The sequence below is a fragment of the Eleutherodactylus coqui genome, chromosome 11, assembly GCF_035609145.1.
Source record: "Eleutherodactylus coqui strain aEleCoq1 chromosome 11, aEleCoq1.hap1, whole genome shotgun sequence".
Lineage (NCBI taxonomy): Eukaryota > Metazoa > Chordata > Amphibia > Anura > Eleutherodactylidae > Eleutherodactylus > Eleutherodactylus coqui.
The window spans coordinates 64,150,756-64,168,688 of NC_089847.1; the positions used below are offsets into that span (position 1 = coordinate 64,150,756).

At 44.2% G+C, this 17,933-nt stretch overlaps 1 protein-coding gene and 1 long non-coding RNA gene across 2 annotated transcripts in view; one reads left to right on the plus strand and one right to left on the minus strand.

The window, feature by feature from the left end:
• The window catches only part of LOC136581637 (uncharacterized), a 44,073-nt gene extending 39,276 nt beyond the window's left edge, over positions 1-4,797 (minus strand). Inside the window, exon 1 of the mRNA XM_066582256.1 lies at positions 4,543-4,797. Coding sequence (XP_066438353.1) covers positions 4,543-4,552 — 10 coding nt within the window. The 5' untranslated portion in view covers positions 4,553-4,797. The remainder of the gene's footprint in view (positions 1-4,542) is intronic.
• The window catches only part of LOC136581639 (uncharacterized), a 54,653-nt gene that overhangs the window by 30,876 nt on the left and 5,844 nt on the right, over positions 1-17,933 (plus strand). The gene's annotated exons all lie outside the window — the stretch shown is intronic.

The window sequence follows — 17,933 nt, forward strand, 5'->3', positions numbered from 1 at the left end:
CTATTTTTGTGCGGGGCACGCACTCACCCGGCTGCCGGCTCCGGTCTGCGCATGCGCCGGCTGCGCGGCAGCCGGCACTTGAAAGAGCTGGGGCCGCCAGGCGCGGGAGAGTACGCGCTCGTCCCTGCAGGCTCTCCGGTCGGGTCCCGCGGCGAGAATTCTCGCTGCCGGATCCGACCCGCTCGTGTGCAGGCGGCCTTAAGGCTGCCTGTCCACGGGTGATCTGTCACTGCGTTATCGGCGGCGATATAGGCTAACTATGGAAAGGGCAGCCCAACGTCCACGAGCGGAGAATCTCCGCGGTGAGCCAATCTATTAGATAGGCTCACCACGAAGACCAGTCAGTGCTCCCCCCTCCTCCCCCGCGGCGGAATATCGCTAGCAAAATTCTGTCACGGCCGTGGACAGGCGGCCTAAGGCTCCCACACACTTCAGTTTTTTTACCGCTACGTTAACACTGCATTTTTTTTACGCGAATGTCAACGGGACTTTCTAATGTTAAAAAACACATCGCACACAAATCACAAAGCGCAAACTTGTGATGCGTTTTTAACATTAGAAAGTCCCATTGACATTTGGGTAAAAAAATGAATAAATAAAAAAAAAACGTAGCATTAACACAGTGTTAAAAAAACACACGTGTGTGGAAGCCCTAAAGGGAATCTGTAACCTGTTTCTAGCCCTATAAGCTAAGCTTACGAGCTAAAAGTAAGTGACCCATTGAGTCCGGGGATTTAAGTGTTAAACCTACCCCTCTTGTCGTTCCACTGGTGTCAGCGCTGGAATCCGCTGCTGCAGTGCACTTAGCGGCGCTGCTAAGAAGTGCCCCCCACCCCCACCCCCCCCCCCCCGTTCTAATTTTTTAAAAGGCTGACTACTTAGTAGCGGCTTCCAGCGCTGACACCGGGGGAACGACAGGGGAGATAAGTAAAACACATCCCTGGACGCAGCGGGATACCTACTTTTTGCCCACCCATAAGCTAAAAACTTATAGGGCTAAAATCAGGTGACAAGAGTCTCTTTAAAAAAAGGTGACAGGTAATAATAATAATGGTTATTTATATAGCGCCAATATATTCTGCAACACTCATAAAAACAGGGGGATACAGAAATGCAAAAGTACAAATATACAAAAACCACGGTTACATGTAGTAATCAGTTGATGGAAACAATGGGGGTGAGGGTCCTGCTCCAACGAGCTTACATACTACAAATAATGGGGTGATACAGAAGGTAAAGGGGCTGGAGATGTGCACGGTATGGCAGGGTGGGGAGTGAGGGATGCTATACACATAGACAATGGTCAGACATAAGCAGTGTGGTGGCTGAATCAGTATGACTGCGGGGGGCGGTTGATTGAGGCTAGCAGGGTTTGCAGTCAGCAGGACAGGCAGCATGTTATCAGGTGGAGTACAGAGGGGTTTGGTTTAGGGGATATGGTATGCCTCCCTGAAGAGGTGCGTTTTTAGAGCACACCTGAAGTTTTGTGTGTCAGGGATTGCCCAGATAGTTTTGGGTAGCGCGTTCCAGAGCACTGGTGCTGCTCTGGAGAAGTCTTTGAGGCGGGAATGAGAGGTTCAAATTAAAGGGGCACTCAGTCTGATTTTGTTAGCGAAGCAGAGGGCGTGGGCTGGGTGGTGGATTGAGATAAGGGAGGCAATGTAGGGCGGGGCGGTGCTATGGAGAGCTTTATGGATTAAGGTAGTAAGTTTAAATTGAGTTCTGTATTTAACGGGCAGCCAATGCAGTGACCCGCACAGGGCAGAGGCGTCCGAGTATCAACTGGACAGGAAGAGAAGCCTGGCTGCCGCATTCAGGCTGGATTGGAGAGAGGAGAGTCTGGAGCGTCGGCTAGTAGAGGGTAGAAACACCAGTTTTTGAGAGGTTCAGTTTTAGGTAGAGAGAGGACATAGTGTGATAGACAGCGGACAGACAGTCGGTGATGTTTTGGAGGAAAGGTGCAGAAATGTATAGCTGGGTGTCGTCAGCGTAGAGATGGTATTGGAGGCCAAATATCCTAATGGTTTGGCCAGTAGGGGCTGTGTAGATTAAAAAAGGAGGGGGCCGAGGACTGAGCCCCAGGGGACCCCAACAGCAAGGGGAAGAAGGGGGGGAGGTGGAGCCAGCAAAGGAGATGCTAAATGAGCGGTCAGATAGGTAGGAGGAGAACCAGGAGAGAGCAGTGTCCTTTAAGCCGATGGAGCGAAGCATACTGAGGAGGAGTTTGTGGTCAACAGTGTCAAATGCTGCGGAGAGGTCGAGTAGGATCAGTATGGAGTAATCGCCCCTCGATTTGGCCATCAGGAGGTCATTTGACACCTATGTAAGGGTTTCTGTCGAGCGTAGGGGCAGAAGCCGGACTGTAGGGGGTTGAGAAGAGAGTTTTCTGATAGATAGCTTATAAGGCGGGAGTAACCAAGGCGTTCTAGTAGTTTGGAGATGAAGGGGAGATTTGAGATGGGTCAGTAGTTGGCAGCAAAGGTCGAGTCAAGAGTAGGTTTCTTTAGCAGTGGGGATATGATGGCGTGTTTGAAAGAGGAAGTGAAGAATATACATAGTATATAGCAGTGTATAAATTCTAAATAGTATATGGACACAGTAGAGTATGGGCTCATGCCCACGGCCGTGACGGACTCCACCAGCGGAATATCGCAGCGGAGTCCATCACACCGTCCCCCCAAGGACCCCATACTCACCTCCCGGATCCACTGTGCGCGTCCCGCCTGACACGCCAACCCACATGCGCAGTACAGGGCATGACGCGGCCGGCAGTGGGGTCGCATATTCACGTGATACTTCCGCTGTGCGGACAGCGGAAGTATAGCGTGATGGCCGGCTTCCATTGACTGAAGTGCTGAAACTTTTCTCTTCTATATAGCAATACAGTATGTAAAGAATATATAGTATACAGACATAGTATACAATAGTATAGTGTATATGGCATATGGACCCAGTATATTATATAGCAGTGTAGCATGAAAAGTATATATAGTATATGGTCCCAGTAAAGTATATAGCAGTAGAGTATGTATAGCAGTAGTATATAGTGTGTGAATACACTGTAGTATATAGTAGGGCAATATGTATGGTGTATATAGAAGGATATGTAAAGTATATATTTTATTTGGACACAGTATAGTATATAGCTGTATAGTATGTAAAGCATATAGCAGTGAAAAAATGGACAGTGCATAGAGTATATAGAAGTATGCGTAAAGTATATATATTATATGGATACAGTATAGTTTTACATACATTGTATAGCGTATATATAGCAGTACGGTACGAATTGTATATAGAGTATAGAACTATACAGTTTACATAGTATAGAGGAGTACAGTATATATAGACTATAGGAGAACAGTATGTATAGTATATACAGGTACAATATGTATAATTGTATAGCAGTACAGTATATATAGAGTATAGGAGTTGAGTATGTATACTACCATACATAGTTGTACAGTGTTGTATATAATAGTACAGCATGTATAGTATATAGCAGCACAGTATGTAGGCATATACATAATATATAGTAGTATGGTATGTATAGTGTATACAGTATTGAGCAGCACAGTAAGCATAGTATATAGCAGTACAATGTATATATAGAGCACAGTATGTATAGTATATATCGCACAGCATGTATACTATATGGGTTTACAGCATATACATAGTATATACAGTGTATATATAGTATATAATAGTACATATAGTATATAGCAGGACAGTAAATAGTCTATAGCAGTACAGTATTGTATATCGTATTTAGCTTACAGTATGTACAGTGTATATATAACAGTAAGTATAGTATATAGCATGATAGTATATACAGTCTATAACATTACATATTATATATAGTAAACTGTACAGTGTATATATAATGTATATATATACATACACACACATATATATGACAGTATATATGATATATAGTATTTAGCTGTACAGCAGATATAAGTATATAACAGTAGGTATGCTATATAGCAGGACAGTACATATGATTTATACAGTATATAGCTGTACAGTGTATATAATGGATAGTAAATAGCTGTACAGTATATATATATAGTATATACAGTATATAGCAGTACAGTATGTATAATATATAGTATATAACAGTACTCTATGTATAACATATAGTGCATGGCTGTACAGTATGTATAATAGTATTTAGCTGTATAATATATATTATATAACAGTACATAAAGTATATAGCAGGACAGTATGTATACTATATATATGATATATAGCTGTCTGGTGTATATATATATATATATATATATACACATACACCAATGTTATAGCAGGACTGTATATACAGTATATATAATCGTTGTCTACTAAACACTATTCTGTGGAGAGTTTATATCCCCTGCTACTCTTTTGCACGGCAGTAGAACACTTTCCTTCTGCGATGACAGAAGTTTCTAGAACAACTTGTACATAGAAGGACGGAGTGCAGAAAGTCTTGTAACCATCATGGATTAGGGAGGAGCTGGACCCCATCCTGTACACAAACCCCGCGGCCCCAGGACTCACCATTAGCCATGGCAGCAGCTAGAGTATGACGTCACAGGATAAGTCACAAACCACTGGTCCCTATAGCAGGCTATTGCGCCCCCTCTCCAGTAATGCAGCCTCTCTGAGTATTTATTAGCACTGTCTAGCTCCTTCTAGAAGCTCTCTATGACGTAATAAGAGTGCAGCTCCCTCTATCACTGTGCGTCTGGCCACTGTAGTGCAGCTGAAGCTCCTGCTGTATCTATTTACCCTGCAGCCGCCGGACCTCTTGAGTACAACTCCTAGAACACGGCTAATATTCGCTATTTGTAAGAGCGGCGCGCACCGCCTCTGGTGTGAGAGCGACATGCATTACGTCACGGCAGCTCATCGGCACGGAACGCCCATCCGAGCGCTGATTGGTTAACTGGCGCTCAGGCGCTAACAACCCAATGTGTCAACGGCTGGGCGTGGCTATGTAGATGAGCCGCTGCTGGAGGGTCATTCAGTTTAACGGCAGAGATGGCAGAGAGTTGTGTGGGGCGCTTCAGTGAGGGCAGCTAGATGGCTGAGCACTGTACTCCTGCCATTACTCTCAGCCTCTTGTGCTGGGGAGCAACTGGACACCGCAAAGTAGAGGCCCTTCACAGATATGTGAAAACTGGTTGTTGCCCATAGCAACCAATCACAGTGCAGATTTCATTTCTTATAGGGATCTTGAAAAATAAAAGCTGTTCTGTGGTTGGCTGTCGTGGACAGCAAAAGTTTACCTATTAGGCCGTCTATCCATCCCGAAGGGCGAAAGAGAAGTCAGATGGAACCTTAAACAGTCTACAAACATTTGCCCTTGTAGGTCCATGCGATGGATTTCTGCACACAGGGGGACATCAATGTCTTTATAGTAGCCCATTGACAAATATGTCCCTCCGGCTGAACTGCAAAACTTGTACTGGGACACAAATGTACACAAAAAGTCCAACCTGCTTTTGTCTTGAGCCTTTGCTAGATTCATCACCTGGGGCGTAGGCATTTTTGATGAATTTGGCGCATGTTGAACAGAGGAAACATGTCGTTCGCATGATGCATTAGTATTAGTAAGACCAAGGCTACCCATTGGATGTGTCGCATGCAGCATCACATCAATGGTGCCCTGCTGCCACCAAAGACAACTGCGACGCAAGGAAACCCAACTCCGTTCAATTTGGGTTACAAGTCGCATGTGGCTTTTCGAACCAAAGACATCAATGTAAGTCATGTGACTGCGAATGTCCTGCAGTTTGGCAGTTTCTAGGGCTACACGGTTCCGTTTCACGTGAAGTAACATGTCTGATCATTGTCAGTGATCGCCGATGACACGATAATGGCAGAAAATTCAACTCAGTTGGGTTTTGATCGCAGGCTGCCAGTTGCATGAGACTTTTCACCATAGAGATCAATGTATGCTGCGTGCGACTGCCACCTTCCTACAATTTTGTTGTGATTTGGCTGTTTTTTTAACAGTTCTGAGCGATGTCATGCAACAGCAAATCACAGGCAGGTCACACAACTATTTCTGTTGCTCAACTTTCATGCAACTTGCTATTGTGCAACGTGTCGTCTTGTAGCCTAAGGCCTCCATCACACAGGCGTTCAGCAAAGCGCCGCGATTTTACTTTAGCTTTCGGCCGCAGTGAGCTGCGGAGACAGCTGGGTTTAGCATACCTCATTACTGACGTAAAAATAGAACAGACTCCGCTCAAAACTCACGGCGCTGTGAAGTGCCGCAATCGAGCGACTGTCTGAGAGGCTCCATTGAAAACAATGTGAGCGTTATACTGCGATTAGCACGGTGCTGAAAACGCCATCTTAGTCACGTAAAAAAGCATGTGTGTGAGGGAGACCTAAGGCTAGCCATGATATCGCACTTTCCACTATGTGAAAGCCCTGTGGATGTGAGGCATTTTCATGTGAAAACAGCCTTGCATCATCACTACAGGAATCCCTTCATCCCCATAGGGAATCCCCTCATCCCTGCAGGGATTCCCCCAGCCACAGCTCAAGGGATTTCCCCAGCCACTGCTGTTACAGCTGCGGCAGAGGATTGAAAACAATGGGCGATATCAAAAAGATATAACATGCTGCCATTTTATTTCAACACAATTACGTGAGCGAAAACATCGCAGATTACGTGAGAAGGAAACCACTGGAAATCATTGTTTTATAATTCTGCGTTTTACTCGCTTTTGCATCGGGTGAACCCACCCTAAACCTCTCCCATTCTGTAGTTTTCAGTATGCTTCATGATTTGCGAAAGTCATTGGAAACTGAGAAAAAATATCCTTTTATACCGATGCAAGAGCGGAGAAAACGGGAGAATACAGGCGAAAAATGGGGTGAAAACAGCCAAACAGAGTAAGGACACCGTTTATAACGTTTTTTATGTACACAAAGAACACTTTTTTTTAAGTTTTGCTTTTGTGGCCGCATTCCAAGAGCCAAAGCATTTTTAATTTTCCCAAAGACAGAGCTCTATGAGGCTTGTTTTATGTGGGATGAACTCTAGTCTTCATTTATCCAATTTTTGGGAAAATAACCTTTTGATTACTTTTTCTAGAGGCAGAAGTAACAAAATCTGCAATTCTGGCACGCTTTTAATTTATTATTTTAACAGCATTGACAGTGCTGTATAAGGGCTTATTCACATGAGCGTATATTGGCCGCTGTTTTCTAGGCCGGCCGATATACGCTACCATCTGATGCATTGGATTCCAATGCATCAGATTACACAGGCGCTTATACATCGGGCAGGAAAGATAGTCCTGGAACTATCTTCCTGGCCCGACTACGGCTACTGCCATAGACTCCTATGGGAGTCAATTACAGTAGCGTAACTGCTAAACTCCGCTCCCCCTTCTTCTCTCTGCCCCTTGCCACTTTTTGCAATGGGAGGGGGCGGGATGGGGCAGACCTAAGCTCCGCCCCATCCCGCCCCCTCCCATTGCAAAAAGGTCAGCACACTAGCTCCTGCCTCGCCTCCTCTCCTTGTAGAAAGCCAGTGAGGGGGAGGGAAGGGGAAGACAGCCCAGCAGATCTAAGCTGTCTCCCCCTGCCCAAAGGCATATACGCCGAGCCTGTGCATCAGATGGTAGCATATATCGTCCGGCCGTGAAAACACCGTCTGATATACGCATGACTGCTAAACTCCCACCTAACCTTCTCCGGCCGCTGTTATAGGCTCACATAGGAGTCTATGCAGCGGCCAACGTATTCTGATCGGGAAGATAGTTCCAGGACTCTTCCCTGTCCAGCGTGAAAGCTCCTGGTGCTGTCTTTGGGAATATACACATGGAATATGCTGGTGTAATCTGATGCATTGGAATCCAATGCATCAGATGGTAGTGTATATTGGCCGGCTGTGAAAATGGCTGCTGATATACGCTCGTGTGAATAAGCCCAAAGGCTGAGCATCATAGATCACTGTAGCTAGCAGACCCACAGGCTATATTGAAGCCTCCGAGTGCCATAGCAACCAATCAGGACCCCATTGCATGTAAAGGGTAAAAGAGTGACCCGGCACCCAGTCAAAACCGCGCACGCGCGGACCATCTCCATTAGTTTTGACTGGGTGCCGGACACGGGTAAGGGCAAAGACCCTGATGAGCAATAGGTACGGCCCCTTTTGTGACGTACATTTCTGACATCAGCGGCACACGTGTAGCCTCGTGAGGGCATGAGCGCAGCCCTCATTGGCTGATGACTCGCGTCTGCGCAGTGGGGTGGTTTGGACGCTGCAGACAGCAGTGTTTTGTGAAGGATATGAACTACCCCACCTTTCCTCAGGTGCTACTTTGTATATGCTCTTATCATTTTTATTAACATCAGCTGAGCTGCCTACTCCTGGCCCAATGGTTACCGCTTGTGGGTGGGTACATTGTTGTGTCTATGTTTGCTATTGGTTATGTGTATTTTACTTGTGGGTATATATCACTGTGTTGTCTGTATCTTCACTTATGCTTGATAAAGATCCGATATAGGAAGAAAACCCTGAAGTGCTGATCTGACTACACATTTATGGACTTCTCGTTTCTTGATCCTTGGGTCCGGATCCTTTATTGGGATCGTGCACTGAAAGCCTGAGTGTGCTTTGTTAAAGTGGTTGGACGTGCTGCTACTCACATATCTTTCCTCTGGTCGAAGGTCTCTTCAGTCCCCACTATTAGAGTAAATGTCCGGCTGCCGTCCGACAGCTGAGCACCCTCTCCCCCCAATACCACACGCTGGACTTCTAATGTTGCGCCGTCTTTCGACTTTCTTATCTTTGGACTTTTTAAAGCCTCCCTCACACAGTCGTTTTTGTACAGCGTTTAGCACCGCATTTTCAACCCTGTGCTAAACGCTGTACAACGCTCCCATTCTTTTTAATGGGGCTGCTCACACAAGCATCAAAACGCTGCGCTTTGACAGTGATGCATGTTCTATCTTTGGCCGTTTTCAGCCCTGCATCGCCCTTTGAATTGAATGGGCAGTGTTGGCAGCTCTGCTAAAAACACGGCACAGCTTGGTGCCGCGCTTTGGGCAGCACTAAACGCAGCGCTGCCTGGTCCCTGGCGCTGCTTTCCAAGACTACGGGCACTTGTCAGAGAATGTTTTGCTAGTGATGGGGTTTGAAGACCCCACCTCCAGCAGGAGATTGCTGATTGGCTAATCCAGCACCAATCACAGCCAGCCCTGGATGCCCCAATCACAGCCATTCAATGAATGAATGACTTGCGGCTCAGCCAATCAGAGCAATCTCTTGCTGGAGGCGTGGTCTTGAAACCCAGTTACCAGCAAGAGATGCTCTGCAGGCACAGACAAGTGCCTGGAAGCCTGCAGGGATGGCGCCTAATAGGTGAGTATTTGATTTTTTTTCAGCTTTCTGGGTTGCGTTATCAGATGTGCTGAAATCGCAGTAAACGCGCTGTTAAAAAAAACGCTTTTACTGCAAACGCCTATGTGAGAGAGGCCTAAGGGTGGTTTCACATCTGCAGCAAGGATTCCGCTTTCCTGCTCTCTACAGATCTGCGACAAAACCTCCATCGCAGACTCAGATGTGAAACCGGCCAAATTTAATCATTAAGGTTCATTTTGGCCTTTATTTAAAGTAGGAGGGTGGCAAATCTTGCATATATTGGTTACGGTGAATTCACCTGGGCGAATTCCGTCCGAATGCCATATGGACAGAACTCGCACTTAAAAATAACACATTGATTTCAATGTGTTTATTTACATGAGTGCTTTTTCTACAGTGATATTGAAAAATCGCTGCATGCACTATTTTTAGGTGATTCCTTGCAAGGAATCGCTCATTATTTCCTATTGCATCTTTAACCCCTTAATGCTGCAGGACGTACAATTACAACCTGCAGCTTCAAGGTATGTATGAAGGGGGATTGCGGGTCGATCCCGCTCCATGCAATGCGGGTGCTGGCTGTTTTTTACAGCTGACACCCGTCCACAAGAGCTCCGATAAGCCACGGTGTTTAGAGCTGTTAACCTTCAGTCAATTCTGAGAGCAGCATTTAAATGCCCCGAACGATGTTCAGCCCACCCCACCCCCGTGATGAGATTGCAGGTTGTGGTGCAGTTTTCATGGCAGCCGGGGGCCTTCTGAAGTGCCCTAGGGCTGCCATTGCAGAGTGCCTATCAAGCCATGTCTGCGGCGTGGCTTGATAGATCACAGTATGATGTAATGGTATTACATCATACTGCAGGAGAGATCAAAACATCCCGATTTCTTGTCTCGCATGGGGACAAAAAAAAGTAAGACTATGTTTAAAAAAGTTTTACTAATTATTAAAAAGCAATAAAAGTTTTTTTTAGGAAAAACCTTTTGCCATATTTCTAATAATCAATAAAAGAATCTTAATAATAAAACAAAAATACATATTTGGTATCGCTACATCTGTAAAAGTCCAATCTATCAAAGTAATGCATTACTTACCTCTCACGGTGAAGGCCGTCTGAAAAAAAAATAAAGAAGGCCAGAATTGCACTTTTTAGTAAGCCAGTCTCCAAGAAAAAATGCACTGAAGAGCGATCAAAATGTTGTACGTATTCCAAAATGTTACCAATAGAAATTACAGCACATTCTGCAAAGAATGAGCCCTCCCACAACTATGTTGACTGAAGAATAAAAAAGTTATGGCTGTCAGACGATGGCGGCCGAAAATGATTTAAAAAAATGTAATATCTTTGAAAAAAAATAAAAGTATTGTAGCAAAAAAACCTACATAAATTTGGCATTGTAGTAATTGCACTGACCCATAGAATAAAGTTATCAAGTCATTTTTGTCGCAGTGTCTATGTCCGTCATTTAAATGATGGATTTTGGTTTACTTTAAACCCATCCTTCAACCGCTGAAAGTCTGAGCAAATACATTCCATTTGAATGCATTTTGCTCATCTTTCAATAGACTGCAGGATGTTCTTCCCATGGCATGTTTACACTAGCCAGGAGGAGAACAATGGAATGTGTTGGCAACTGTTTGCACATGCTGAGCTCTACAAACAACTTGTGGAGGTCCTTTTACATGCAAATGAAGATGATAAAGTGTTAATGGCCAATAATGGCCATTAACACTTTATGTAACTACCTCTCTAAATCTTTCAACCTTTCATTTGTTTCAAAGAATATCTTTGCCTGTAAAATGGGCTTAAGTGAAGCCACATTACCAGCAAGAACTCCTCACAAAGCCTCTGTGTTGAAAAATACACATCCTGAGTAGGTTAAAATTTGCAAAGTAACACCTTGACTGTTCCAAAGAGATGGCACAACATGTTCTAGACTGATGAAAGCAAAATTGTTCTTTTTGGGTCTAGTAGCTGCAAACAGTATGTCTGATAGCCTGTGAAGACAGTGAAGCAGAGTTGATCCTATTTTTTGCATATGAGGGATCATGAATCAGTTTGAGTTTATACAAATACTTGACAAGGTCGTGTTGCCCTATGCCAAAGATGAAACACCCTTGAAATGGGTGTTCCAACATGACAATGACCTAAAACACACCAGTAAGTGAACAACTTGCTAGTTACAGACAAACAGGATTGAGGTAATGGAGTGGCCAGCCCAATGCCCTGACCACAATCCCAAACAGAGTTTGTGGAGTGACATCAAAAATGCAGTTTATGAGGCAAAACCAAAAAATACAGCAGAACTGTGGAATGTAGTTTATTCTTCCTGAGGTTGCTGGACTCAGAAACAATGGTTATGTCACTAAATAGTTTAGTAATTCAAAGTAAGGTAAAATAATAAACCTTTTTAAAGCTTTTTCATCACATTTGTGAGTTTTTAAAGCAAAATACCAGCACTGTTATTTTTTTTGAACAGATAAAAATTCATCTTTGTCTGGCTGCACACGACCGGGTCGGATTCCGCATGCAGGAGCCCACAGCGGAACCCGAGCCTGTGCCTGGCCGGCGACTGCGCATACCTCTCATTCAGCTGCCTCTTTTTTTTAAACCCATTTTTATTACCATTTTCCATGGTGTACAAAACATGAGCAGACAGTAATATTGCTATAACATCACATCAGAATCGTAAAGTAATGTGTCAAGCTCTCATTTACATTATCCAAACCCTGTTTTTAAACACAATTTTTTAATATAAAAAAAAAATCTGCAAGACGAGGAAAAGAAAAAAAGATAACAACAACAAACAATAATAAAGATTCATAACTCTTAAAGGGGTTGTCCCGAGGCAGCAAGTGGGTCTGTACACTTCTGCATGGCCATAATAATGCACTTTGTAATGTACATTGTGCATTAATTATGAGCCATGCAGAAGTTATAAAAAGTTTTATACTTACCTGTTCCGTTGCTGGCGTCCTCGTCTCCATGGTGCCGACTAATTTTCGCCCTCCGATGGCCAAATTAGCCGCGCTTGCGCAGTCCGGGTCTTCTGCAGTCTTCTATGGGGCTCCGTGTAGCTCCGTGTAGCTCCGCCCCGTCACGTGCCGATTCCAGCCAATCAGGAGGCTGGAATCGGCAATGGACCGCACAGAAGAGCTGCGGTCCACGGAGGAAGAGGCCATCTTCAGCGGTGAGTAGAGAAGTCACCGGAGCGCGGGGATTCAGGTAAGCGCTCCGGTGAGCTTTCTTTACCTCCCTGCATCGGGGTTGTCTCGCGCCGAACGGGGGGGGGGTTGAAAAAAAAAAAAACCCGTTTCGGCGCGGGACATCTCCTTTAACTAACTAGCAAAGTACCTCATTAGCGATCAGCTCCTTACTATGTTATTTTATGTTATCTTTTAGATTCCCAGCCAGTTCATGTCCACTTGACTATAGTATTACGTTGTGTTGGTCAATTGTTTCATACATTCAGTGATTTCAATAGGGTTACAAAACTTTTCTGTAAAGTCTCCATTTTTTGAAAAATTTTGTGGTCTGCGATTCTGCTCGCCGTTCTATCTCCACTCTCTCCATTCTCTGGAGATATTTTAGTTGCTGTATGGTATCATTTATCCCCAGGGTTTGGCTTGCAGCCAGTTGTTTAATAAACACCTCTTGCTAATCTAGAGAATGGTGTGTATCATATTAAAGGAGATGTCCCGCGCCGAAACGGGTTTTTTTTTTTTTAAACCCCCCCCCCGTTCGGCGCGAGACAACCCCGATGCAGGGGTTAAAAAAACCACCCGCACAGCGCTTACCTGAATCCCGGCGGTCCGGTGACTTCAATACTTACCGCTGAAGATGGCCGCCGGGATCTTCTACCTTCGTGGACCGCAGCTCTTCTGTGCGGTCCACTGCCGATTCCAGCCTCCTGATTGGCTGGAATCGGCACGTGACGGGGCGGAGCTACACGGAGCCACTCTCTGGCACGAGCGGCTCCATAGAAGAAAGCAGAAGACCCGGACTGCGCAAGCGCGGCTAATTTGGCCATCGGAGGGCGAAAATTAGTCGGCTCCATGGAAACGAGGACGCCAGCAACGGAGCAGGTAAGTATAAAACTTTTTATAACTTCTGTATGGCTCATAATTAATGCACAATGTACATTACAAAGTGCATTATTATGGCCATACAGAAGTGTATAGACCCACTTGCTGCCTCGGGACAACCCCTTTAACCTTTTCTGCCTGATCCAGAAGCGAATGGAATATGAAAATCTGCGGAGAAAACTGTAATAGCTGCCCTCCAAATCTCGCACTAGTCTCTGAATCTCGATCCAGTACTCTTTGATCTTAGAACAGTGCCAGATGCGGTGCAGGAAGTCGGAGTTTGGCAGAGAGCACCTGGGGCACGCTTGTAGTCTAGTTGGAGCATTTGGATACTGAGGTTCATTGAACCCATAGATTACACTATGTATAATCTTAAAATATGTTTCTCGCCATCTTTCATTGGTCACGGCTTTTCTCACGTCCATCCAGCCTTTAATTAGTTAGTAGCTCCGAATCTCAGAGGTCTTTTGCCCCTTTTTTGAATAAAAGAGAATTGTCCTCATCCATCCACCCCTCTCTAAATCTAGAGTACAAGGTTGAGATTGATTGTTTATGTGAGGAATTTTTAACTAGGATATCAATCAGATTTAGTATCGCTTCCTTAGATACCTCGACCAATCTTTCATGTAAAAAATTTCGTATCTGTGCGTATGGAAGAAAGTGAGATGTGGGTAGGTTGTATGTCTCGCATATTTCCCCAAAAGTCTTGTATCTGAGTGCTTCCGGGTGGAGTTGATGTTGTACCTTCGTAAAACCTTTATGACTCCAGATTTTGAACATTTTATTGTACCTTCCCTCTTTAACTTCTGGATGGTTTCATAAGTGCATATGTTTAGAAATATTAAAAGGTAGGCCATATGATCTACGGGATATTTTCCAAGCTCCTATTGTGTCCCTTGCCATGACCGAATGTTTTATCTCAGCTGAGAGATTGGTGGAGCTTGTATGTAAGAGGGCATTTAGACTCCATGGGTTGAACATTTTCGATTCTAGATTGTTATTTGAGAAGTCATTGGAGCCCCGTACCCAGTCTAGGGAGTGTCTCATAAGGCTAGCTACATTATATGTGCGGATGTCTGGAAAATTGAGACCTCCTCCGCTCTTGGGGAGCGTCAACTTCCTTAAAGCAATGCGCAGGTGCTTTCGTGTCCATTTAAAAGCCACAAAAGCCTATTTAACTTCCCCAAATCTTGCAGTTGCAGTAAGAATGGTATCCAGCCACCTCCTTTGTACTGCAGATGGTCCGCATGGCTTGCTGTTGGACATGCGCAGTACCAATTTTTTATTTTCTTTATACCCCTGCTTTTTCTGCATCATTGCCTAGTGAAGATGCGGAATCTGCAACCTTTCCGCAATATCAATTGCGGAAGGGCCGCAGGTCGGACGGCTTCCATTGCTCAAAAATAGGAAAGAGAGAGACAGCTCCCCGAATCTTTTCGCTCGAGTAGGTAGTTACTTGAAAAAAGCAATGCTCGATCGAGTAATTGTCCTAAACGAGCACGTATGCTCATCTCTAATTGCAGGACTTCTTTGCTGTAATGCTTTATAATAGCGATCATATGTGTTATGGTACAAGTCCCCTACAGGGACATAAATAGTGTAAAAAGAAAAAGTAAAAAAGCACCCTTTTTTCTGCTTTTTACCCTATTAGTATAAAAAAAATTAAATTAAAATCCCACATATTTGGTATCATCGTATCGGTAACGAATCGTACAACAAATTGAACACACTTTTTATTCTGCATGGCAAAAAGCATTTAAAACAACCCTAAAAAAACTCGGGCAAAATGCTCTCACGAAGCTCCATCCATGAAAAATAAAAAAGTTTTAGGACTTTGAATGCAGCAATTTAGAAAAACAAATAATTTCCAAAAAAAAAGAGGTTTTATTGTGGAAAACCCCCCAAAAAATAGATCTTATTGGTATCATTGCAATCGTACTGACCTGCAGAAAAAATGTATTGTGTTATTTAGGCTGGATTCACACAAGCGTATATCGGCCGCGTTTACATGCCCGGACGATATACGGTGCCACTCTGATGCATTAGTTTAGAATGCATTAGTTCACATGGGCGTATTTCCGCAGCGTATAAGCGCCAGGCCGGCCAAGATAGTGCATTTTGGCCGGGCGCTTTACGCCGGCGGTGGCTGCATAGACTCCTATGGGTCTATCAGGGCAGGAGGCTATATCACTCTCTATCTTTATCCACAATTAGCCTAACAAGTGAATTGTTCTCTCTCTCAGTTCTGATGCTCAGTTTAGACAGCTTAGCTATATGGTCATGATTGTTTGACCCAGGCTTTAGCTAGCTATAGTAGCAAACTATATCACTTTTCTCTACAATTAGTGTAAAAAGTGAAATGCTCTCTCCTCAGCGCTGCTGCTAAGTCTGGATAGCCTATTTACATGGTCATGATTGTTTGACCCAGGCTTTAGTTAGCTTTGGTAGCAAGTTATTTGAACTGTCTGCAGCTGCAGATTGAGCTTTAGGGGTATTGCTCCCTTTCTTAAGCACTGAGATCCTAGCTGGGATAGCCTGACAACTGTGTCACTATTCTAACGTCTATTGGGTGGCATCATCAAGCCACTTAGACTAAGTGGTGGCATCATCAAGCCACTCAGACCAACGTCAGGTCAGCTAGAGGTGAGCTACATTATTCTTACTTGGACTAATTGTTTCCCTATGACACTGCTATCTGTCATATGGGGAGCTCCAAGTGTAACAAATGAGCATCACCCCATAGTATACCTCGGGGGGAAAAAACAATCTCGAGGTTCTAAATTTAATGTTTACCAACACTAAGATATGATAGGCACCAATTCAGACAACAACTAACTATCTTAATGTTATAGGTCATACGTCTGTTGAATACGGATAGACCTATGCATGATCTTTTACATCTGACCACCCGGTTCTTGAAAAGTCGTTGGTTCGACTGAAATGCATTGAACCTTGAACGAACTACGTACTCTGAATGAATTAGAACCTTGAATCTCTTCTAGTGGAGATCATCTCAATTCACTAGGGCCTATTATATCGGCTCATCTATTTAGGCTACTTTCGTATAAGATTAGAAAGTGTCGAGCCAGAGTGCCAACTAAATTAAAGGGAAATTGAGCAAGTTGGTGTAATATATCATACTGACCTCTAACTATAAAACTCAAATACCCCAGATTCATATTGGACTCAACCTGAGTTACTGGCGGCCCTCTGATCTTATACTCCTATAACACTGTGACGTCTATGAGCACATGTGTCTCGTCCATTGTCTGTTTTTTGTTTATGTTTTGTCCCCATTATTTGGAGACTGTCTTGAGCCCAATGTTTTTTAACGCATATTAATAAAGAATTATTGTTTTAGGGACCTTCTGTGATTAGGGCTTTTATAAATTAGTTTCCTCTGCCTCTGTGATGACTCCTATGGAAGCCTATGACAGCTGCCAGAGAAGGTAGGTGGAAGGGAGTTTAGCAGCGTGACTGCTAAACTCCCATCCCCTTACCTCCTCCTCTCCGCCCCTTACTGGCTGTTTGCAATGGAAGGGACGGGAGTGGAGCTAGTTGCTAAGATCCCACCCCGTCCCGCTGCCTCTCCCATTGCTGGCTGCGACAATGGGAGGAGAGGGGGTGGGAGCTTAGCACACTACCTTCCATTCCGCCTCCTCTCTGGCAGAGCTAAACTGTCTCCCCCCGCCCTACGGCATTGCTGGCTCGCCGTATATGTGCAGGGCCAGGGCCGTCTGAATGGGCGTACAAATATTAGATTTTTCATGCCCGTTCACTTGTTTTTATGTCGCTGGTGGGCAAACGTAAAAACACCAACGCCCGTGTGAATAAGCCCTTATGCTGTATAATTAACGCTGTAAAAAAAACAATGGCAGAATTGATGTGTTTTCTCTCCCTGCTATTGAACTGGATCATATTTTCCTCCAGCAGGTTTCAGGGTATTCTGTAGCTTCCTAATTGTATAGTGTGCACACATAATGAAAGAAACCAATCAAACACAAGTCATTAGCCTTGAATCTCAACCAGCTCTCTGAGTTATAATCCTCAGAGCCCTAATTTTATTGAAACACATAATACCTGCCCTTTATGGGCGTTTAACAGATTACATCAGTAACATATACATATTCTTATTCGCTGGGTCATATAGAATTCCTCGCCTCCCTTCCCACCTTCTCTCAAGTCCAGTGTACGTGTGGACTTTGTCCTCTCAGCATGCGGTCAGCAGAAGGAATTCCTGTGTACGTGGCAGTCTTTGTTTAAGAAGTTTCAATGTTGTTTAAGAAGTTTCGTTGTGGGGTCAGGGCTGGGGGAACACCCAAGATGAATACAAGCAATACATATAGTATTGTGATTTAACTCTTAGAGGCTGTTATGAAACTTTGTTTGAGTCTAAAGTTATGAAACACACATCTTTCACCATGCCATTGTCCAGCAATTACCATAATGAAATTATGCAGCCATTAGCCTCTATAG